The 23,792-nt window shown below is 50.2% G+C and overlaps 1 protein-coding gene across 1 annotated transcript in view; it reads left to right on the top strand.

Annotated features, from left to right (window-relative positions):
* prex2 (phosphatidylinositol-3,4,5-trisphosphate-dependent Rac exchange factor 2) overlaps positions 1–23,792 on the top strand; it is a 53,058-nt gene that overhangs the window by 10,517 nt on the left and 18,749 nt on the right. The window contains exons 9-30 of the mRNA XM_076171305.1: positions 194–335; positions 3,897–3,997; positions 4,809–4,912; positions 5,009–5,058; positions 7,323–7,398; positions 8,054–8,126; positions 9,207–9,349; positions 9,658–9,750; positions 10,530–10,678; positions 10,771–10,856; positions 12,204–12,340; positions 13,295–13,412; positions 13,856–14,040; positions 15,180–15,341; positions 16,513–16,735; positions 16,835–17,042; positions 19,328–19,507; positions 19,591–19,685; positions 19,776–19,858; positions 20,494–20,584; positions 22,365–22,493; positions 23,155–23,196. Coding sequence (XP_076027420.1) covers positions 194–335; positions 3,897–3,997; positions 4,809–4,912; positions 5,009–5,058; positions 7,323–7,398; positions 8,054–8,126; positions 9,207–9,349; positions 9,658–9,750; positions 10,530–10,678; positions 10,771–10,856; positions 12,204–12,340; positions 13,295–13,412; positions 13,856–14,040; positions 15,180–15,341; positions 16,513–16,735; positions 16,835–17,042; positions 19,328–19,507; positions 19,591–19,685; positions 19,776–19,858; positions 20,494–20,584; positions 22,365–22,493; positions 23,155–23,196 — 2,670 coding nt within the window. The remainder of the gene's footprint in view (positions 1–193; positions 336–3,896; positions 3,998–4,808; positions 4,913–5,008; positions 5,059–7,322; positions 7,399–8,053; positions 8,127–9,206; positions 9,350–9,657; positions 9,751–10,529; positions 10,679–10,770; positions 10,857–12,203; positions 12,341–13,294; positions 13,413–13,855; positions 14,041–15,179; positions 15,342–16,512; positions 16,736–16,834; positions 17,043–19,327; positions 19,508–19,590; positions 19,686–19,775; positions 19,859–20,493; positions 20,585–22,364; positions 22,494–23,154; positions 23,197–23,792) is intronic.

Below are 23,792 nucleotides of genomic sequence, written 5' to 3'. Positions count from 1 at the left end.
GTGTGTGTGTTATGTATGAGACTGTTTGTGTTTGCAGGTGGAGACATTTTAACATTCCCTGCAGAGGAAATTCACTCCTGACACATTTGAATGTTGATTAATGTGCATTGTCTCGTATACATACATCAACAATACATTAAGCCCTGAGAGCTGACTGGCAGGTTCTTAGGCTGTTCTTGGTTGTCTGCTGCAGGCCTGCGTCTGGGCATGGAGCAGGACACCTGGGTGATGGTGTCAGAGAAGGGAGAGAAGCTCTATCACCTCATGACCAAAGGAAACCTCATTAAAGACCGCAAGCGCAAGCTCACCACCTTCCCCAAGTGCTTCCTGGGAAGGTAAAGCCCCCGCACACACACACAAACACACACACACACACACACACACACACACACACACACACACACACAAACACACGCTTGACCAGACAGACAGACAGACGTAGAGGTTCTCAATCTGTATGTGGGCGGTGCCCGGAGCACCTGAATCCAGTTTCTTCCTACACATTTGCATTCTCCTCCTCCTCCTCCTCCTCCTCCTTCTTCTTCTGCATGAATTTCTGCTGACAGCTGTGCGGGAGAAGACACCGGCGCTCTGTGTGTGTGTGTGTGTGTTATGTGTATCTGCAGCCTCAGTCATGGGAAAATCAAGCTCGGACAGATTTGTCCATGAATCTTATTTAAGGATTATTGGTGAGTCCTCCCGGGACGGCTCGGCCATTGAAGGCCGCTCATAAATCAGAGGCGGAGCTCCCCCCCAACCCCCCCGTGTGGCTCCGCCCTCTGGTTACTCTCTCCTTCGCCACGTTAGATCGCCATGAGCTCTCTGGGGAGGAATCAGGGAGGTTACGACCGTACGAGACACGTTATGTTATGGCAGAGGACAGCTGTGTGTGTGTGTGTGTGTGTGTGTGTGTGTGTGTGTGTGTGTGTGTGTGTGTGTGTGTGTGTGTGTGTGTGTGTGTGTGTGTGTGTGTGTGTGTGTGTGTGTGTGTGTGTGTGTGTGTGTGTGTGTCAAGTAAGTTTATGCCCCCGTTTCTGTAGTTTGCTTTAGTCTTAAGAGTCGCATCGTCGACGTCTCGCTCTCAGATCACTAAAGCAAATTAATAAGGAACATTTGAATCTTTAATCCTGCCCCGGAAAAGAAGCAGATTAAAGAGTTCTCTTCCCAAATGAGGCAATAGGAGAGGACAGCCTGCTAACTGCAATCACTGCTGTACTGGAGTGCCTGTTTCTGGTTTTAACGTCCCAAAGCACCTGATCCTCAGACTCCCTGCTGTGATGTAATGCTCTTTAGATCCAGCCTGAAAGCGACCGCCTGAAAGCACCGCAGTAAATCCTGATGGGATATCCCACCTCTGCGCTCTCCCAAGCCGGGGAGGGAACACAGACCCCAATTCTCCCGTCCATTCTTCACTTTCAACAAGCCTCACCCTTGTACTCCATCTCCATTCACCATCATCTGCTTTTCACATTATTAAACCATATAGCTTGAAACAAAGCAGGGTCAGAAAGCAATACCCGCTATATTCATCCTTGTAACCTTGTAAGGATGGGAGAATGTATGTGATTGTATTTAAGTCACAAGAAAATTCAATTTGTTGTTATTCTAACTCTGCTGGTATCTTAATTTGATACAAATTCTCCCTGTAAACACCCTATTTTGTTTTAGAATGACCCATGTTTTCCATTTGGTTTCCAGTTTTATAGAGCTGCTCTGACTGGTAATCATCACATTGAAAAGGCTCGATGTTAAACAGACAAGATCCCTGTTATTTTTAAAAAGCACAGGGAGAAAAAAAAACAACAACCCAGAAAGTCCTGTAGGACATAGTTGTGGCCGAGTTACATCACACAGCGGTTTGGAACGAGGAGCTACTTTCTCCTTTGGTCCGTGCAGACAACACCAAATCCCTGGGCGGTTTGGAGGCGGAATGGATCTGTCAGTTTGCAAAGATTAAAAGGATCAAACGTGGTCATATGTGGGCTCCTTGTTAATTCTGAAGCGATGGTATAGTGAGAAAGCAGCTCAGGGAAGAAACCTGTAAGAAAGTCTCTCCCTCCTCCTCCTCCTCCTCCTCGCAGCACTTATCTAACACCTGGATGACCACTTGTGGATGAAAAGACATTTGAAGCCCCTCAGTATTTTTTTCCCCCGTCGCAGATGAGTTTCAAAATGATTACGTGTGGGCGTCGCTGGTGAATTGGAACCAGCGTGGCATGCCTCTGATGAAAGCCAGATTGCCTCTGGCTTTGAGCGAGCCCACTCCCTCCATTGTGAAATGTGTTTCCTTTATTCCCCTTTCCACGCCTCCCCTTTCTCTTTTTTGATTTCTCAAAAAGCCACAGGGCTATTTCTGGGTCTTGATCTCCTCCCATTTAAATGCTAGAATCGTATTTGTGGTTCCAGTGCTGAAACTGTGTAATTCATCACAGAGAATGCACGTGGCAGCCGCCCCCATCTGGCTGTTATTGTGCCGCCCTGGACGAGGAGTAAACACAAAAGCAAAAGTGTTGTGCATATTCCATATAGATCTGATCCTTGTTGTGATGGATGCTGCTGAATGCTCCTTTAATACATCTGGGGAGAGGGTCATATTTGTGTTAGGAAGGCCTTTCTCCTCCTCTAGACATGACCTTAATGAATCAATGAACACAGATAGAGGATACATCTAACAAAATCCACAACATAAACACTTCTGGATTTGTATGAAATATTGTTTGGGATTCAATGTTTTTGTTTTAAAAGTTGAATTAAAGTTTTTTGTACCGTTTTAGCCCAAACAAACAGATAAGAAAGGTCTGATTCTGTGTCAGACTCCTCTAGATAACAGCAAATATTAAAAGAAAGCAGAAACTACAGCCATGTTATGCATATTGATGTGTTTGTTGAAACTATTAAGGTACCCAACATTGTTCCCTGCTGAACTCCAACTAGCTTGAAACTGTTTACTGCACAAGTGACCTGAATCTGCCTAAGGCCGTGAGAACTATGCGGCCCAAACGTTCAGGGTGTTTTCTCTGGACGGAGGTTGACAAATTGACATCGTTCCGGGCTTGTGTTTTTCCCCCTGTGGTCCCGCTGTGGAGAGAGCCCACGTCAGGGATGGGTGGCAGAGAGTGTAAGCTTCTGGTCGGAGAGAGGAAGGAGGTGTCGGTGTGTGTTGGCCAGGCGTTGCTCGCGGTTCTCCCGCTGGCTCCGCCGCCTCGCCCGTCCGCTTCCGTCGTGGCCTGGGAGTGAATTCCCGCAGAATTCCGACGGTGCCGCTGGCTGTGTTTGTTTGGCTTTTGCGGGCGGAGAGGACATCAAGGATGTAATGAGATATGCCGCTGCTGCTGCTCTCTGTATTCCAAACTTTCACTCTTCTCTCTCTCTCTTTCTCTCTACCTGTCTGTCTGAGAGGCTGAATTATAGAGAATTATCCCATTTAAGCCCATTTGGGTCATCAGAGGATCGGCTGCTGTGCTTTTTATGCCAGTGGCGGTCGTGTTTGTTTCCTCTTTCCCGCTCGTTAATGACGCGGGGAGATGGAAACGATCTCGCCTTTCCATCTGAGAATTTCCCGAGACGCAATTAAACAATTTTGCAATTGCCAGTTTTATATTCTACTGCCAAAATAAATAATCTTTGAGACAGACAAAGCAGACTCAAGTTAAGCTTGCCGGTTGTTTGAGCAAACGGATACGACCCCCTGCTGGAAATGAATCACGCCTCTCCTGTTTGCTGCTCCAGTCAATTAAGAGTAAATATTCCGTCTTGTAAAGGAGAGTTTTGTGTGCCACTCGTCATTATTTCAGGGGGTTGAATTCATTGCTTACTGACAAACTTTGAGAGAGGAAAGTGTCGACTCCGCTACATTTCTCGGTCTTATATTGTTTTAATGTTTCTCCCGTCTCCAGTGAGTTTGTGTCCTGGCTGATGGAAATCGACGAGACCGGAAACCCGGAGGAAGGCGTTCACCTCGGACAGGCTCTGCTGGAGAACGGCATCATCCACCACGGTGCGTCCTCGCCACCTCTCTCTCCTCCTCCTCCTCCTCCTCCTCCTCCTCCTCATCCTCGTCCTCCATCTGCTTTGTTGCTCCTCTCTCTCCCGTATCTCAACAAGCCGAAGCACTTTGCATCCGACTTCGCACGACCTCGTCTCCCGCCATGTATAATAAATGTTTCCTCACTCAACGCAACAACAGTTTCTCTCCCCCGGTCGCAGCCTTGGGTTGTATCCACAGCTGTCTCCACCAAGACTTAGCATTCATCCCGTTTAAACACTCGCCTGACACGATGTTTAGTTTAGGGATTATAAATATTAATCTCTTCTTGCCGTGGTGTTTGTGTAATATTTACTCAGTGGCTGTTCTGTAGCTTTGTCCAACACGTGCACTGTGTGTGTTTTGCGGACGAGACTTAAGCTGGCTGAGGCCGTCCCCATTCAAAGTAAACGGTGCATTGAAAGTACGGCGCTGGATGTATTCTTTCCTCAAAAGAGTTGAGGGCCCGTCGCCAATTTGTATCTTAAATCAGCCGGCGGTGCTTTATTGCTTCCTTGCAGAGAAATGAGATTGAGCTTTAGCGCTTTCCCCCCCGACAGAGAGGAATAACTCAGAAGTTTTAAGAGCTCTCACAGCGCCGTAAGAAGAAAAAAAGGCAGAATACATTTTCATAAAACGCCTGAACGGAGCCTACATGGCCTCAGCTGAAGATGCAGAGCGGGCAGGAAGTGTCTGGAGTCTGGAGTCACGCTTCTGAGAGCTCTTAGACTTTTTGCGACAACACACTCATTTAAATGTCAATACTTCTTTCGCGCATTTTCAGTCACGGACAAGCACCAGTTCAAACCCGAGCCGGTGCTGTACCGCTTTCGCTACGACGACGGCACCTACCACCCCAGGAGCGACATGCAAGACGTCATAGCCAAGGTAAACGCTCGCCGCGGGAGGAGTTTGAGTGGAGTGAGTTCCTCCAGATGGAAACGACCCAAATTCTTAACGTCTCTCCTGCTTTTGTTTCCTCAGGGCGTCAGGCTCTTCTGCCGTCTTCACAGCCTCTTCACTCCTGTCATCAGGTAGGTCGCCGCGCTCCCTCACGGCCCCCGTTACGAGCCAGGTGGGGCTCAGGCAGCTCAGCATCTGGCCCACCCCCCCCTGCCCCCCTCGCCCCGCTCTAAAAATAGATCCACCGCAAAGTTGGAGCGAGCAGAGTGGAAGAGAGGGAACGTGGAGGTTGAACTATGAGCTCATTGTTTTGAAAGAGGCGCTGGCACAGGCGGTGATGGAGTGCAGCGGCTTCTCGGGGTGACAGAGTCGAGCAGGCGCTTATCTGCCGGCGCGCAGATGTGGGCCGACGAGAAGCCGAATCTGTCGCGTGACGTGAACAAGCAGCCTGGGCCCTTTAAGGAGCGCAGATAACCGCCGGCATGACACCCAGCGCCTTTGTGCCTTTGAGCAGGTCGTTAGTTTCGGCTTTCGTTCAGCCTGTCGTCAAATTGGCGCGTTTGGGCATTAAGAACACCAACAAGACGCTGAAGTATTCCATTATAAATCTAATCATCTGATTGAATATATATATGTACAATAAAGGGCCTGAACGTTTGACTGAGCTCGACTGAACATGGTATTGATCCTGAGCTGTGAAAGGCCCCGACACAGAGCGCTGCTGTGAAATCAAATATTGATTCCAATTATTCAACTCGCTCGCTTTGATCTCTGGAGATGAGCAAGGTTTCCTTCAGGTCCTCACTGCAGAAATCCGAGTGTGTGTGTGTCCTGTGTGTTACGCTGCTAATCCGCCTGTGTCAAAGTGTCATTATTGCTGGTATTTATGGTGAATATGCTGAAGCAGAAACACTTCTATCGCTATGAAACAACCACCGGAACCCAAATGCAAATGAGATGCAGCAGCTCTTCATTCCAATTTGCACTTTTAAGGTTGAGTTAATATGAACCTCCCTCCTAATTTTAATGTGCCACTGGATCTGTCTTCATGCTGGAGTTGTGTGTTTTTGTTCGCCGGCGTATCTGTTCAGCGTGTTCTCACTCCCCAGTACAATACATCCCAGGGCCTGGGAATGCCAGAGTTTAATTGGAGCAACCAGTCCCTGCCTAATTAGGTGGAATTTCCTGGCAGGAACGAGAGAGATGAAGTGTGGGGGCAGGAGGGGCGAGGTTAGGGGGTCTGTTCACTATGCGGCCCCCCAACACTCCCCCACACGGCCCCTGATCCCCTGCTCTCCTCGCAAGAAAGCTGTGAATCCGTCCGTCCTCTCCGGCGGGATCTGATTTCCTACTTTTTGAAACGCACAACAAACTCTCGCAACACACTGACGGATGGAATCTCCGAGCTCATGCAGGCTTATGGAAATCACTTCAAGCTATCCGGACGGGTGGAGCAGCTTCATTAAAAGCTACAACTTTCAGCACCGTCTGTGTCATAAACTCAACAGGACGCTTTGAAAACAGCAAACTGCCTGAATCGTCCATTAACCTCCCTGAGCGTCGAGGCCGTCTCTCCTCCTTCCTTTCCTTTCCCCCCCCCCCCCTTCCTCACCGTTGGGTCCAGTCCTCTCCACCTCTCTGACCTTTTCCGCTGCTTCTCCTCATGCCGGACATATGGCCCGCCTGCTCCACCGCTGTTGACCCCCCATCCGTCACTCTGACAGCCTCGCCGTGCGCCACTTCATCCCCAATCGGCCTCAAGTGTCCCATGGAGGGGCGGAAATCTGGGAGTCTTCCTGCCGTCTTGGGGCCCGACGTCGAAAACAAACTGCTGAGATTTGACTTTGTGCGTGCATGTTTGTGCGGCGGTTTGTGTATCGGAGCGAGTGTTTGCACGTGGTTGAAGTGGTGGACGGCGTGGTCGCTTCTGGACTTTCCCTTCCTGCCCCTCAGCCCCCCCCCCCTACGCGTCCCCACCCTCTGTGTTTCATGGGAAAGTCACGATTCCATTTCAGACGGCGTTGTCTGGGTTCGGGCAGGGGTCGGCCTGTGTGGTCACACTGAGAACAGCAAACGCCAGACTGACGTGAGGCACCCTGCGGCCAAACACTGCTGGAGCTGCTACCCGCTCTCTTCACGGGGGGAAGGGGCGAGGGGGGAGGGGGGACGCTCTGGCCGTCACTGACTGCCAGAAACTCACTTAGATTTACGACGCAGCTCATACTTGAAAATCCACGGCATCATTTGTCCTCTTCTATGTCTGAATAGAGCAAGAAATGATCATAAACATGTTCATAATCTGGATTTGTATTCACTGAACTGCAGTTATATTCCAGGTTGGAAGTTTGTTTCCGTCCAATTTCTAACCAAGAACTCTGTCTTTACGTCCATCCAGGGATAAAGATTACCATCTGCGTACCTACAAATCAGTGGTGATGGCCAACAAGCTGATAGATTGGCTCATCGCACAGGTAAGACCCCGGCTCCTCTTCCTCTAAACGACTCCCGCTTGTGTCCCTTCATATTGAAAACACATTTAGATTAAACGCAGAGATTGAAAGAAGGTGGGGAAAAGAGAAAGAAAGAGGAGACGGCGACAACAAAGCCCCTCGCCGTCGCACTGAAACCCAACAGGAAACACAAAAGCAGAATTGATTTGACGGCGACGCTTTATTGACTCGGACACAAAAGCTCTGAGGCTGACAGATTGATGGTCGTGTCCAAGATGACAACAAAGAAATGAAATGTAGATGGTGACCACAGAATCAATGGCAGACATTACACGTGTGCGCGCGCCTATTAAGCGCATGAGTGTGTGTGTGTGTGTGTGTGTGTGTGTGTGTGTGTTAGTGTGTGTGTGTGTGTGTGTGTCTGTCTGCTTTAGCCTGCTGGAATGTGTTTGACCCAGGTCAGAGGAAAAGCTCTCAGCTCTTCGGCGGGGACTTCAAGAGCTGTTGCAGTCTGGTGTCGTGATTTGGGGATGTGTGTGTGTCTGTGTGTGAGTGTGTGATTGAGCTGTGTGGGACAGGAAGGGAGGGAGTGAAACATTGAACTGCTGTCTTAACACACAACCTGTGCTGTTTCTGTCTGTCTGTCTCTCTCTCTCTCTGTGTGTGTCTGGTGCAGGGGGACTGCAGGACGAGGGAGGAGGCGTTGATCTTGGGGGTGGAGCTCTGCGACAATGGCTTCATGCATCACGGTACTGCAACTTTCAATGGAGTTCTGATTCCTCCGCTCACAATACAGGCAGCGTCCATCATTGACTAAATGAGAGCTGAATGCTTTGGAGACGACCGTTTTGGCGTCTGACTGCAGAACAACAACACCGCCGCTGTTCCCTTTCCATTTCTACTCCTAATCCCTCTGACACACTGCAGGAATACAACATTTTTCCAACCCAGTCAATGAATTTCTGTGTGTGTGTGTGTGTGTGTGGTTAAGGCTGCGGCCCTGTTCGTACATATACTGTTATTAAGTTTGTGCATACTTGTGTGTGTGTGTGTGTGTGTGTGACAAAGTGACCAATTGCAGGTTCCACGCGTGGTTTGCTCTCACTGTGAGAACTTGGCAGGCACCGTCTGGATGTTTTGTCAGTTTCGTTGCAAACGGACAGTCGCCATGGTTACCACTTGTTTATAAGCACCGTTTTCGTCCCTTTTAACCCCTCCTGCGCCTCCGTGAGCCAAAGTCCACATCACAGGCGCAGTGTGAGTCCCAGCGTGTCTCCTTGTACCGCCGTGATGTAAGCATAGGACCGCCATGTCCACAGAACATAACGGCCTCTCACTTCCACAGCGTTCAGCCTAATTTCTCTCATCCGTGCCAGCGTGTTATTTGGCCCCGACGACGACGACGCAGCAGCTATTAAAACCTCTGGCTCTGTATCTGATTCTGAGGGGATTGAAGTAAAGGAATGTTTAACGGAAACTCTGTTTTTCCCCTCAGGGCTGTTTTCTTTTTTTTTCTAGTTTAAAAGTTGAGGTCTTGGTGAATGGCTGCTGTTGCTGTGGAGACGGGGGTTCATTCTAAAGCAATATTTAGTCTCGGAAGCGACTTCTCCCTCTGATGTGATGGTGTGTGTGTGTGTGTGTGTGTGGGGGGACACATGTGCGTCCATGGCACCGTGACACCAGGACTCAAAGTCTTGTTGACATGTTTGAACTTCTGAAGTCTCAAGTTTTCAATTAAGCATCAAAAGGCCCCGGCAATGGAAAACCACACACAACTCATCCATCTTCCACTGATATGTTTCTCTCTCTCTCTCTCTGTTACGTTACAGTTTTGGAAAAGAGCGAATTCAAAGACGAGCCGCTGCTGTTTCGCTTCTTCGCCGACGAGGAGATGGAAGGCTCCAACACCAAACACAAGCCCATGAAGCACGACTTGAAAATAATGGAGAACGTCATCTCCAAGTCTCTCCTGGTGGGTTCCTGCAGAGATCCTCATCATCGGTGACGTAATGATTGATTCGTGTACAACGCTACCTTTGTAAATCAGAAGGAAGAGGCACAGCGGTGAACTCTGCTAAAGTCCATTTCAGACCTTAGTAAGCATTCATTTCAGAGGAGGGAGCAAAATCCCACCACTGCTGCTGCTGCTATCTGTTTGTACCAGTGTCTGCTTGTGATTGGTGTGTGTGTGCGTGTGTGTGTGTGTGTGTGAGAGAGAACGCTTCGCTCTGCTGGCTGGGGGATTTTGCTGAAGGGAGACTTGCTGTTTTTTTTCCCCAGATAAGACCCTGTGATGGAGGCTACGGCTTTACCCTGGAAGAGAGGAACCGAGGCCCCATCATCAAATCTGTGGAGAAGGGCTCACCGGCAGAAGTGAGAGCACACACTCTCACACACACTCTCACACACACACACACACACAAACAAACAGTATACACATCCAAGTAGACTTTCTAATACTTTTTTTCCCACACTGTCAGCGAAATGGAGACACCGTTTGAGCTCTGATGAGTTTAACATTCATGTTGTTGTTGTCAGGATGTAACTCGGTGAAGCTGTGATGGCGTTGTTGTTAAATGAGACTTTGATCATCCGTCACCGAGCGTATAAACCTCTCACGGTTTGACCCCAGACTCTATTTTAATTGACTCTGATGCGGCGGAAATCGCAGGCGCATTCAAAGTCACCGCGTTTTTTCCAGTTCTCCTTTATTTTTCTCCAACTTTGATCTGCGAAGAAATGATGTGATCAATCTCAGAGCACGACCCGTAATTCCCCGCAGCCCCGGAGCGGCGATGGGAGGCGAGGCGCTGGATTGCCTGCAGAACTGTGTTTGCATTTAAATATTCTGTCTGGAATAGCAAAGTTTCAAAACAAGATCCAGCTGTGCCCTGGCAGATAACGGCCTCTCATGAGCGAGGGAATGCACACATTAGGCTTTGTGATATATAGAAATCCTTTGGGAATCTGGGAATGTCCTCCTTCTGCTTGTACCGGGAACGTTCTCAGAACAACATGAAAGAAAATGTGTTTTTTTCCGTCTGATTCTAGGTTTTCATAATCGCACATTGTCACGTCGTAATTTACATTTTGTATTTGCTTGATTGCTGCGGTCTGTTTCGTATCCCTGAACTTCCTTTACCCGTCCAAAGATGGCCGGTCTGGAAGCCGGGAAGAAGCTGTTTGCCATAAACGGAGACCTGGTTTTCCTCCGACCCTTCTCGGAGGTGGAGATCCTCCTCAGGCAGTGTTTCAACACCAAGGGACCGCTCAGGGTTCTGGTCAGCACCAAGCCCAGAGAGTGAGTCAGAGTCACACCCACCGTGTTTGCTCTCCACTCATCTGTTTCTGTCTAATGCATGAATCTGATGCGGCGCTTCCTCCTCACTTCAGGACGGTGAAGATCCCAGACTCGGCCGACGGGCTCGGCTTCCAGATCCGTGGCTTCGGTCCCTCGGTGGTCCACGCTGTTGGCAGAGGTAAGAGGACACCTGTAAATGCTTCAGCTTTACCTCTTATCACCTCCGTGTTGCCGTGGCCCAGCTGGCCTGCAGCTGGCGCCGCGGCCTCGCCGCGAGCGTGAGCGCGCGTGACTTGGCAGCGAGCGGCCAATTTTATCCCGCTCATTCTCTCCGTGTGGCTCAGCTGGTTAGTTAAAGCGAGCTGCCAAAACCAGGGATTAGTCAGGTTCTAATCGCATCTCTCGCCTCACGTGTCGAGGTAACGCCGCTGTCAAGGCCGACCAGAGACGGAGACAAATGGGAAAGGAATCCGCGGCCTTGTCGGGCGGTTCTGAGGGGAATTAGGTCTTGTTCTTTCCTTTAAGCGATTGCGGTGTAAAATGTGTGTGTCTGTACATCCACGGGGGCGGGAACCCGTCGCTCGCTCCTACGCTTTGATCCCACGAGACGACGGCGGCGGGCGGTGATCTAATGATGAGTGTGTATGAATGTGTGTGTGTGTAGTGTGAACAGGGGCAGGTTAGAGCAATTAGAGAGGCGAGAAGAAAGACGGAAAGAAAGATTGGAGACAGCCGGCGGAGTAATAGAAGAGAAAGACGGGCTTACGCTGATCTCCTGCTTCTGCTTCTCACATCACTTTACAATCTGTTTCCAACGCTGCCATGTCATTCTCCCCAAATTCCCACCTTCTCTCCTTCCCTACCTGTTCTGCCACGACTCACTTCTTCTTCTAATGGAAACACAAAAGCCTGTACGAACCCGCTGAGTTGCCTCGTGTCAGCAGTACAACCCCGTCTGACTCCAGAGCGACTTCTCCTCCTTCATCAGCTCCAGCACGCCGGCACGTCAGCTGCCTTCTGTTCTATTTACTTCCCCAGGTTGTTACGGCAATAAAGTGCAGCTACATCATCCCCACCCCTACACTGCTTCATGCAGCTCCTGGCAGCGCCGCGTATTATAATGCGAGGCGCGTGTGTGTGTGTGTGTGTGCTTAAACGGGGGAATATTTAGTCTGCCTCTTCCCCCTGATAGCTGTAAACCTTGAAGCTCTCTTAAATTCTGGATCACATCCCTCGGCGAGGCCCTCGTCTACTCTACCCTGGATAAACAGCTTCCCTCCTCTTCTTCCTCCTCCCGAGCTGCCAAAACAGGAAACCAAGTTGTAAATACGAGACAAAAAAGGAGCGTTATTCATCCAAATTGGTGCACAGGATGTGAAAGACGTGACGGGTGCTTTTTTTCTGTCGGGATGCGCCTCGTTTCATCCTAACTTCATTCCACGTCTCTCTTCCTCTTTTCTATTCCCCTCTTCCTCTCTGTCTCTCTCCCTCTCTCTCTCTCTCTCTCTCTCTCTCTCTCTCTCAGGCACGGTGGCAGCCATCGCCGGCCTCCACCCTGGCCAGTGCATCATCAAGGTGAACGGCATCAACGTCAGCAAGGAGAGCCACGCCAGCGTCATCGCCCACGTCACCGCGTGCAGGAAGTTCCGCAGGCCCACACAGGTGAGAGACGGGGGGACAGGAAAGGGAGAAAAGGGATGGAAAGAGAGGCAGAAGGACCTCGCCACGTTTCCTGTGCATTTCTGATCTCCCTCTCTCTCTCCCTCTCTCTCCCTCTCTCCTTTCTTCCTCGGGTCATTACGCAGGAATAATAGTAGTTTTGGCTCGACCGGCGCTCTGACCCCTTGGCTTATAGGGGAGGGCCTGCCGGGGGAGACGTGGTGTGTGTGTGTGTGTGTGTGTGTGTGTCTGTGTGGAGGAGTTCTTCTGCTTCAGCTCCGTCAGCGGTGGGAATGAAGAGAGTGAGCTCAGTCCACCTGTTGAAGGTGGAGGCGTTGGTGGGGTGTAGTGTGTGTAGTGTTGTCATGGAGATATACATACTTTGTAATTGACCCCCCGCTGGGATTGGAGACTTAATGAAGCTCTACAGGGATCCAACACAACTGGAAATCTGGTTTACATCAAGGGTGGGGTGTGGGGAGAACGCCCTCTCTCTCTCTTTCTCTCTCTCTTTCTCACTCGCCCTTTCTCTCTCTCTCTCTCTGCCTTATTATGTACTGTATGTCTCCTTGTGTGTGTGTGTTTGGTCGTACACTAGAAGACCACAAACGAGTAGGCAAGCACAGCATGCGGTCTTGGCAGGAAACCCGCTGTGGGTTTGGGTGTGGAGAGTCGAGACCTTCCACAGACACACACACACACACACACACACACACACATATGAGTCTGTGTGGCACGCTACAGTGGTTTGATGAGATTGGCACGGGTTCACTTTGGCGGTCTCACCCAGTGTGGCGTCTCCATATGTTTATGAAGGCTCGACTCAACGCACACCCAACCGTGACACACAATCAGTCAAACACACACACCATCAAACCCCCCGGCCCCCCTCCCACCTGCCACAGAGATGTTACTTACCTGTTCCCCACAATCTTTACGTTCTCCTCCCCTCCGCAGCAAGACACCATCAACTGGGTTTACAACAACAGTGAGAGCGCGCAGGAGGACCACCAGAAGATCAACCAGAAGCCCATAGCCGAGGAGAACGGAGATGGCTTTGAGTGTAAAGTCGAAGGTGACCGCACACTCACACACACACACACACACACACACACACAGCCAGTAACAAGTAAGACGCGGCGCTTAACCTTCTCATCTGGAGCACGTTAGTCTGACAACAATGGCCTCCTCTGGTGTTAACCCCCCGTGTGATTGATGGATCCTGGCTAGAAAGTCAAACAGGAAGACAATTCTCCTCCATGGCAAACGACTCCAGAGTCCAATTTACTGCCATATTAAGTCGTCACATTTACATCGGGGCCGTTTAAGTTAATGCCTGCGGTGCCGCTCATCATCTTCAGAGGAAGAAGGAACCGAAAGCCAGGAGCGGAGTCTTCGTCTTCTCGGTGGATTTGAGGCCTTCTGGATTAAGTGTGTCTGGTGTGTGTGTGTGTGCGGGGCAGGAGACAGGCAGGTGTTTCTCTCGCTGACCATTCCTTCGCCTCTTCTCGTTCTCAGAGGTGATGGACAAGTTCAACACCATCGCCATCATCGACGGGAAGAAGGATCACGTGAGTCTGACGGTCGACAACGTCCAGCTGGAGTACGGCGTGGTGTACGAGTACGACAGCACGGCCGGGATCAAGTGCCACGTGCTGGAGAAGATGGTGGAGCCCAAAGGCTTCTTCAGCCTCACCGCAAAGGTAAACGCACAAATCTGAACGCACATTTTTAGAGTTATATTCCTCCATCGTCCATCTGACATCAACAAGCGTCGAACCTCTGAGGTATAAAGCCAGAAAATGTGCGTTTCAATTGAGTCGGTGTTGCCGGTTCACGTCTGATCAATCAAACCTCAAAGTGAGAACCTAATGGAGGCGTGTTTGCCTCCCCTTTAAGGCGGCTGCAACTTCACGCCGCCGTTATTTCATCTGCCGCCGCCGCCACCCCGGATGAAAGGAGGGAAGAGGGAGAGTTTTATTACCTCTCAGGTGATGAATAGTGCTGTTAGTGTGTCGCGCCTCTGAGCCTGATGAGGGGGGGGGGGGGGGACAACAAAGACATAAACAAACCCACGGCAACGCTCCCGTCTGTCCCCCGACGACAGAGGAGCAGTAGATAAACCGCAAAGACTCAAAGGAGCTGAGACCTTTATCACGTTTCCTCTTACATTTGCTCAGCTGATGATGTCGTCGTGTCGTTGTCTCTGGAGTTTGTGATGAAACACACACTTGGTCATGTAGATAAAAGCCTAAAGTGTTGCTGACAGGTTGCTTAGCTTTGATCAATCGGGTCAAATCCCGGAAATGTTTATTTATTTTTCAGTGAAACGCCCAAAAAATAGAAATGATTTCCCGTTTCCTCTGCGACGCGTTTGTTCCTCCTGCAAAATGGAAGTAATTTTAGCCTTATTACAAACATCTGGCCCAATAGAGTGTGTGAGAGAGTGTGTGTGTGTGTGTGTGTGTGTGTCTGTGTCCTCTGGGAGCCGCCTGATGTTGAATTTTAGTATCGGGCTGCAACTTCTCCTCAGCTTCAGCCTCCTTCCTGCTGCTACACTTCCTCCCCCGCTTCCCTCTGTCCTCTAGTGGGCATCTCATTAAGGCGGCGCTCCCATTTCTCTCTCTCCCTCTCTCCCTCTCTCCCTCTCTCCCTCCCACTCTCCCCAAGTCAAGAGTGGAACACACACACAGGGACGTATCATATAGTCAGGGATTTATGAAGAACACCTGGAACGATAAGGTCGGAAGGTCGACCAGCTCCATGTTTGATTCCCGCCCTGCAAATTTGACTCTGACAAACCACTCCTCTTCCTCTTCCTCTCTGGTCCCTGCCCGCACAGATCCTGGAGACGCTCGCACGCAACGACGACACGCTGGTGCAGATGTGCGGCAGGTTGAGCTCCAGCTGCGACGTCATCCCCGAGGAGCTGCAGGTACGCTTCAGCGCCATGTGCGGCGAGAGGGTGGAGCACATCAACCGGCGGATCACCAACTACAGAAAGGTAAATGACACACACTTCAACCCGTCTCACCCTCAGGAAGAGTCACAGCACGATAGGCGAGGAACCGATTGTGTATGATCAGCTCACGTTGACCCTGAAAGCGATCTACGCAAAGACAACATCGCGTGTGCTCTCCTGCTCGCCGGGCGATTAAGATAAAGCCTATAGACACACACATCTGCCTCCGTCTGTGTGTGTGTGTTTGTGTCTATAGGCCAAAACATCCCTGTGTTGCGTGACAAAGACGAAAGGCAGAAATCTGACTCGACATTAAGAGCGGAGGCCTTGGATTGATTACCCGCCGCTTATAAATAGCCACAGCCAGAGCTCGTGTTGCGCAAGATCCCTCCTGCACGGGCACATTCCTCCTCAGGCCCCGAGAGAGAGGGAGAGAGAGGGAGAGAGAGAGAGAGAGAGAGAGAGGAGGGGGGGGGGCGAGAGAGAGAGAGCGGGAGAAGATGTGATGTCGCTCTGAGGTCTCAGTTAGAAGGTCAGGACTCCACACACTCCACGTTTCCAAAGATAAGCGAGGGGGGAGAAATGTTTTGGTTTGAGTCGCCCCTGGTTACGTATACATCAGCCTCGCGCGGCCCTTACAGATTGATCCGAGCCCATCGCCGCGTTCTCCTCCGCTCCTCCGCATCCACGAGACCGGATGGAGGCCCCAGTGACAGGGGGTTCAAGGAGAGTGCGAGGAGGAGGAGGAGGAGGGATCAGGGTTCAGGATTCTGGACGTCCTGCTGGCCCGGGTGGAGGTATTGCAGCGTGAACACGTTTTGAAAGAACTTTCTCCACTCAAGCGACACTGGGTTTGCCTCACAAAGCGTAATGCGATAGCTTCTTCGCGTGTTGACCGATCTCCTGCAGCAAATCAGAACCATGAGCGTTTCTCTCCGGAGGACGCTGATGTCACAAACCCCGGAGCGTAGCATCATCTCCACTCACGCCATCGCATCGTCCGATTCTACGACATGATAATACACTCTGCCATGCTGTTCACATCAGGAGAGAGCTGATAAACGCTCACACTGGGGTCTGGAGTTCCTCATGTGTGTGAGAGCAATGGCCGTGTTATGCTTCTGCTTTGGATCTTTGATTAAAGTGAAGCATTGGAGGAGGAGGAAGAGGAGGAGGGGATGTAACGAGTCTCTCCTGGAATCTTTTCTTCCAGTTCTCCCGGGTGCTGAAGAACCGAGCGTGGCCCACGTTCAAGCAGGCCAAGGCCAAGGTGTCGCCCCTCCACAGCAGCGACTTCTGCCCCACCAACTGCCACGTCAACGTGATGGAGGTCTCCTACCCCAAGACCACCACCTCCCTGGGCAGCGCCTTCGGAGTGCAGCTGGACAACAGGAAGAACACGCTGGAGAAGGGAGGACGCGGGAGTGTGGACCAAGGTGGGGCGAGGACGGGGTGGAGAGAGATGCGTCTTCGTCTACCTCTTCTTCAGCGTTGACTTCTCTTTGTGTGTCCCCCTCCCCCCTCCCCCTCTGCAGGTAAGCTGAACCCCACGGTGAACGTCCAGCACACCATCACCACCATGGCCGCCCCGTCGGGTCACAGCCTGGGCAGGACGGAGGGACACGGCCTTCGCTTCCTGCTGCGAGAGGACGACCTGCTCACGCTGGACGCCTACCAGAAGCTCCTCTACAAGCTCACCACCGTTGTCAAGGAGATGGAGACGCACGGAGGCCATATTCACGAGTGAGTGTGTGTGTGTGTCAGCGTGAGGGAGGAAGAGAGAGAGAGAGAGACATTAACATCTGCACTCATTCTTCATTTTTGTGGCCATGCAACATGTCTGGGTTAGATCTAATCCTCTCCTGGTTGAGCGGTCTGTGCTAGGCGGTTCTGGGCGGTTCTGGGCGGTTCCATTGTTTGTACGCTGCAGACAGGAAATGAGGAAACACAGCTCCATTTCCTTTCGTTTCCTCTCAAAACAGGAAATACAATCTGAATGAACTGGAGCGCTGCGTCTCATTGAGCCAAGCACCCTCCAGAAATGCCATTCTCACACACACACACACACACACACACACACACTTCTGCTCTCTTTCAAACTCCCCCTCCGCCTGCCTGCAGGAGTTTGGTACAGCTGATGTAATGAATGTGTGTTATGAGCGTGTGTATCAATCAGGCTCTTCGTCTGATCCATTCCCTCATTAGACCCCCCGTGTCTGCGCTCATGCAGCATTTTTGGGAATGACATTAAAAAGTAAGCAGATGAAGCGGTGCCGTCATCTCAGCGGTGTGATAATGAGGCGAGGCGGCGGCGGCGGCGAGTCTTAATGACGGAGCCTGGACACGATTCCATCATGTTACTCCTCAATGCCAATTAGTGAAGCCTCATGCATCCAGCGGTCAAAGACACGCGGCAGGGAGGGACTGATGACCTTTGGCACAGCTGCTATCTGCTCTCACACACACACACACACACACACACACACACACACACACACACACACACACTGGAAGAAGAAACATTGGCACTAATGCTGGCAGTTGGTCCTGACCCCTGCAGGTGTGTCGACCTCGCTTTGTTCCCTCTCTCTCTCTCTCTTTCTCTCTTTCTCACACACACACACACACACACACACACACACCGACACACACATTCCCAGCCCGACCTGGAGCGGTGGGAAAGTCGCCGGTACATTCAGTGGAAGTTAGCAGCATATCCTCTGTGCGCTTTAGGAAACAATAACAAGTCAACAGAGGACCATATTACATAATTTCTTGGAAGCGTCCGACCTGTTGACCTGTTTGTCTCCGGGGCCTCAGCAGAAGGAGTCACAGCTGTTCCGTGGCGTTCCTTCCCTCCTCCGCCGTGCGACCTGCCCTCCATTCCAACCTCCTCGCCCTTTTACACTCCCGTCCTAGTTTTCTGCGTTGTCTTAACGATGTCCTAACTGGCTCCGCGGGGGAACGCCGGTGTGTTTACCTTTTGAGGCGGATGAAAGGGAAATGCAAATATTCCCATTAGGAAGCGGAGTGATGTGGAGCTTTGTAATGCAGATGCACTTACAGACGCCAGGAAGAGGATTGATGGATAATAGTTAAATGTGTCGAAGTGGATTAAGGAGATTCATGCGAGAGATTAAGAGATCTGTGGGATTGCTCGGAGTTTGCCCCCTCTCTCTCTCTCTCTCTCTCTCTCTCTCTCTCCCTCTGTACACCCTTCCTCACTCTGATCCCGTCATTGTTATTCCGCTCCCCCCGCTCCCCCCCCCCCCCCAATGGAGGCCCCCCAAACTGTGCTCGTTTCCTTACGAACCCACAGCCAATCGTCAAGCCCGCAGAGCCTCTCCATGGCGATGGAATGCCACTCGGAGCTCGGCCTCAGAGCGGGGGGGCATTGTGGCGGCTCCTGGAGCGGGCCCATAATGAGGGGCATCCCTGTGGGCTGTGAATGGATGGGAAAGGGGGGGAGGAAGAGGGAGAGAGGAATGAGAGGAGAGAGGTGCTTAAAAATGACGGATCAGAATCTATCAGGGGGAGCGCTTGTTTGATTCTGATCCGAGCAGCAGAGACGCTTTGATGCTGCCTATCTGATGACATAATGGAAAATGTAAGCGGACGCAAATTAAAATAAGGCCGAAATCTGAACAGACATCGCGTGTCAGCCTGTGTGTGTGTGTGTGTGGAGAGAGATCAGAAAAAGTCCAAATCTCGCTCTTTATTGGAGTTTGGCTTTAAATGCCACCATGTGTTTGCTGTGAAAATATCCCTAACAGCCTCTTCCTGCTCCTCTGATAGGACGTTGCAGTGTGTCACGGCGGCGTGTTGACACAGCTGCACCCCACTGAGTGTTTGAAACTATTAATATGATGCAGATCTGTAAGCATCGGGCGGAAGCGGCGCCGCAAATATTCCTTGTTTTTTGTTTGGGCTCGGCTCAGTCAGCTGATTTAACCCCACGCACTCGTATCACGTTAGATCAAAGCATAACTGTCTCTGTCTCTGTCTCCTTCCTCTCGTCCCCACATCAGCCTGCTGTCCTCCATCACTCACCCGCCGGCTTCAGAGGTCAGGACCCCCGAGAGCTACATATCGGCCGAGAACGAGGGCGAGCGAGGCGAGAGGAACGGGAAGAAGGTGTGCTTCAACGTGGCCGGAGACGAGCAGGAGGACTCGGGGCACGACACCATCAGCAACAGAGACTCCTACAGGTGAGACGCCACAACCGACGGGCAGATTGAGACGCAAAACAGAGACGTGAGATGATTCAAACGTGTTTTTCGTTTCTCCCCAGCGACTGCAACAGCAACAGAAACTCCATCGCCTCGTTCACCAGCATCTGCAGCAGCCACTGTAGCTCCTACGTGCACAGCGACGAGATGGACTCAGGTACAAACAAACTCTTATTTACTGATGGATACGTTGTGTGTGCTTGTGTGTGTGTGTCTATCTTCATATCTGTGTTTCTGATGGTTCCAGGAGATGAGATGCCCTCCAGCGTGTGGCTCTCCCACGACAAGCAGAAGAAGCTCCACAGTTTCCTTGAGCACCTTTTCAGCCAGGTGGGTCATAGAGCCGCGAGTATAGATGTGTCAATCAGTGTAGGTGTTGGTTTCCATGGAGGCGTTGGTCGGAGTGACACGCATGGAGGAGGATAGAAACGTGCCTCATGTTGTCTTGACTTTATATTTGCTTACAATGTGGTAAAATTGAATAAAAGCCTCAAATTACACACACGCACACACACACACACATATTTCATGTCTAATCTGGGTCAGTTTCCCTCTTTAGCTTTGCAAGTCACAACCCTCACATAGGAAGGAAAGTTAACCCTTTGAGCCTATCTAACCACGCATGCATACACACACATACACACACACGGAGGAGAAGTTTTACGAGTGTGTCTCCATCCGCAGTGGAATAGCGGGACACAAACCCGCTGTGCTGCCTCGGCAGTTTTGCAGCGTTTCCTGTCGTTTGTTTTACTGTAGAGCAGCTTTGTTTACATACTGCTCTGCAAACTGTATCCACCAGGGCTCTGTGTGTGTGTGTGTGTGTGTGTGTGTGTGTGTGTGCGTGTGTGTGTGTGTGTGTGTGTGGCAGGTGCTGGTTGAGTGTGTAGGCAGCCGTTTTTGCTTCCCTCCATATAATTTGGGAAATCACCCCTGTGTGTGTGTGTGTGTGTCTCTATTCTTAGGTGGATTCCATCAGCAGCATGCTGAGAGGAGCGGTGGTGGCTCGGGCGTTCGAGCAGACCAAGTGCTTCACACCCGGCCGAGGATTGCAAGGTAAAAACCTCTCCGGCCTCCGGTCACACTGATTCCTCCTCACTCTGACTTCCATCTGCCTCAGTCGGTTTTCCGATTTACACAGCGCGTCCAATAAGTCAAAGCCAAACAAGTCCCAAAATTCCTCACCCATCACAAAGTAAATCCCTGTTCAGATAGTTCTCTCTCTTTCTCTCCCTCTCTCTCTCTCTTTCTCTCTCTCCTCTCTCTCTCTCTCTCTCTCCCTCTCTCCCTCTCTCCCTCTCTTTCCCTCTCTCTTTCCCCCTCCGGCGATGAGTGTGTTTTTGTTAGGGTGCAGCTCCGGGCTTCACAGCGGGATTCAGGGAAGGAGGATAATCCGCAAAAGAAATCCGAAACGCGGAGAGAAAACAGGGCGCGTAGGGAAAACGCCACAGCCGCACGCACATCTGGGGCTGCGACTTCCTGCTGCGGCTCGGGTGCATGCGTACAGATGTGTGTGTGTGTGTGTGTGTGGACTGTTTTTTCGTCGCAGCAGCTTTATTGTTTCATTTTATCCCTCACAGCTAAATATTGAAACTTAGCAGTAAAGACAAACATGCAGCACCAAAATAAACTTGCTTACTGTGTGAGATGAAGCTGTGTTTCCACGACTCAGCACTTTTTGAGGATGAGATAGAAAAACGCCACTTTATTAAGCTACAAGTTTGTTTGTTCTTGTAAATCCCAGGTCCCAGTTTCCCAGACTTTGCATATTTTCCGACTCAGGAGATTTGATATCAAAGTTTGCAATTTTTTTCTTCTTATTGTCCTTGAATGTGAAACAAAAAGCATTACGCAATTATTCTGTATATTTTGCTAAGCAGTGTCAAAACAGTCTGACCCATTTTACACACACACACACACACACACATACACACACACAAACATAAACACACACGCACACTCTCTCGCTCGTCTACTCAAAGATATGCTCGAACTAAAACTGGCTTATGCTTATGTGTGAGTGTGTGTGTGTGTGTGTGTGCCCTCAGGAGGAAGTGAGGGCCTTGATCAGAGTGTTTCTGTCTCAATGCCAGAAATGTGCGTGGTTGATAACAGAACATAGGATTATCAGAAAAGTGGAGCATCCCTGCATCTGATCTCACGCTGCCTCTCACACACATGTCAGCACACACACCACCCGGTCCACGGTTCTCTGGTCAGGTGCGCATGCTCGTTTCAGATCAGATCTCCTCTTCGCGCTCGTCTCAAACTTCAATACGTGCACTTCTCTGTTTGGGTTTTTGTGAGCGGTGACATGACATCGTTGGGTTTCAGGTTATTATTAAACCAGCGAGCTGTGATCCACGCTGACTGAACGCTTCTGTTCTATCAAAGAGGAGGGAAACAGAGGAAAGTGTTCAGACTCCTCAACCCCCAGAAATGTATTCAGACCTAAATCTGACAAAATGGGAGCATAAGAAGCTTTTGTCTTGTTTTGTTAGGTCAACTGTATAATCGTCTTAATACATTTTGGTGTATTTAAAGCATTTGGAGTCTTTATAAGACTGCATGAATTGATTTAAAATGGATTTTGGGGCAATTGTAGAGCGAGAAAAGAGACAGAATAGAACAAATATAATAGGAAATCAGCCGACCAGAAGAAAATGACTCTGCACCTTCAGCACTTAATAATGCAAGACATAGACTGGCACACACACACACACACACACACACACTCACACTCTCTCGCGTGCCTCTGCCATGTCAGCGCCACATATTGATCCCAGCGTTTCTCTCTTTCTCTCTCTCTCTCTCTCCCTCTCTCTCCCTCTGTCAGAGTTTCAGCAGGAGATGGAGCCCAAGGTGAACTGCACCAAGAAGCTCCGCCTCCACGTCAAGCAGGATCCCTGGAACCTGCCCAGCAGCGTTCAAGCCCTCACACACACCATTGCCAAATATGTGGAAGGTCCGTGTATGCGCCTGCACACACACGCACGCACGCACGCACGCACGCACGCACGCACGCACGCACACACACACGCACACACACAAGTCTGGGGAGTTGATGGACATTAGATGGACCCATTCCCCTGCACCATCTCATTATATTGTATTTGTTAGACACAATAGCCTCAGTTTCAGTCCCACACCAATGAATACGTCGCTCTTTTGGTTAACTTGAATCCAGAAACAATCCCGGGATGCATAAATGGGAAAATCAGAGTTGGAGCCGAGACGGAACCATTTACTGAGCTGCACATTACGCAATTCCCCTGATTCTTTAGGATTCATTTAGGTCCGTCTCATTTGTATTACTTGGCACATAGATTGACTAAGAAAGCATAGAGAACATGTACACACACACACACACACACACACACACACACACACACACACATACACCTAAACTCCGGCTCAGCTCCGACTTTGAACACAAATTCCGATTTACATAATTAGCATCGGTGCTGTTTACAATGCAGAGCGGCTGCAATGCATTATGGTCCGATTTACGGGTTCAGGTTGAGTTTACAGCAAGTGTTACTGGGAAGGAAAAAGTGTGTGTGTGTGAGCCGATTCAGGGATGTTCACTGTTTTATTTATGATGGTTTGTTTTTGTTCTTCCTCAGAGGTGAAGACGAGGCTGCTGTTGGTCTTGCTGCAATACACAGGTCAGTCTGTCTGCTTAACACACTCCGAAGTATGTTTCAGGTGTGTATTCCGGACAAAACACTTCCCCAAAGTCAAACCCCACAGGAATTTGATCCCGAAATGTAAATGTAATGGCAGAAAATGGTTGATTTCTCTCTGTAAAGGTTCTAAAAAGGGAACAGTTAAAAGTGTGGAAGAGTTTTGCGGTCGCTCATTGTGTCGATGTATGTGAATAGTGACACATTATTAACTTCTGTGGAGTTCCTGAACTCATTTTACCTCGGCAGATTGCTGAGCTTCTCTCTCTCAGACGGACGATTTCTCAGGGAATTATGGCAGCCAATTACTTTCCACTCTGGCACACCTGTCATTGGCTCTCATTTCATTCCTCATACAATATTTAATACCCAGTAGGCGAAATAAGGGAAAAAGAAAAAAATCAGGCAAAAGGTTTTTATCACCTAATTCAAAGTAAAACGTCCCGGCACAGCCAGCGACACACAAAGACGTCTTCATTACCATAACAAACGCACGCAGTCCCGTTTCCTTCATCCTTCATCCTTCATCCTTCATCCTTCATCCTTCGTCCTTCGTCCTTCGACCTTCTGCTTCATCG

This window comes from Genypterus blacodes, unplaced genomic scaffold (assembly GCF_046128005.1).
Source record: "Genypterus blacodes isolate CSIRO-AG114 ecotype Tasmania unplaced genomic scaffold, CSIRO-AGI_Gbla_v1 ptg000245l_1, whole genome shotgun sequence".
In the NCBI taxonomy this organism is placed as follows: domain Eukaryota; kingdom Metazoa; phylum Chordata; class Actinopteri; order Ophidiiformes; family Ophidiidae; genus Genypterus; species Genypterus blacodes.
The sequence above is the reverse complement of the archived record's forward strand: the minus strand, read 5'-3'. Positions and strand labels throughout refer to the sequence as shown.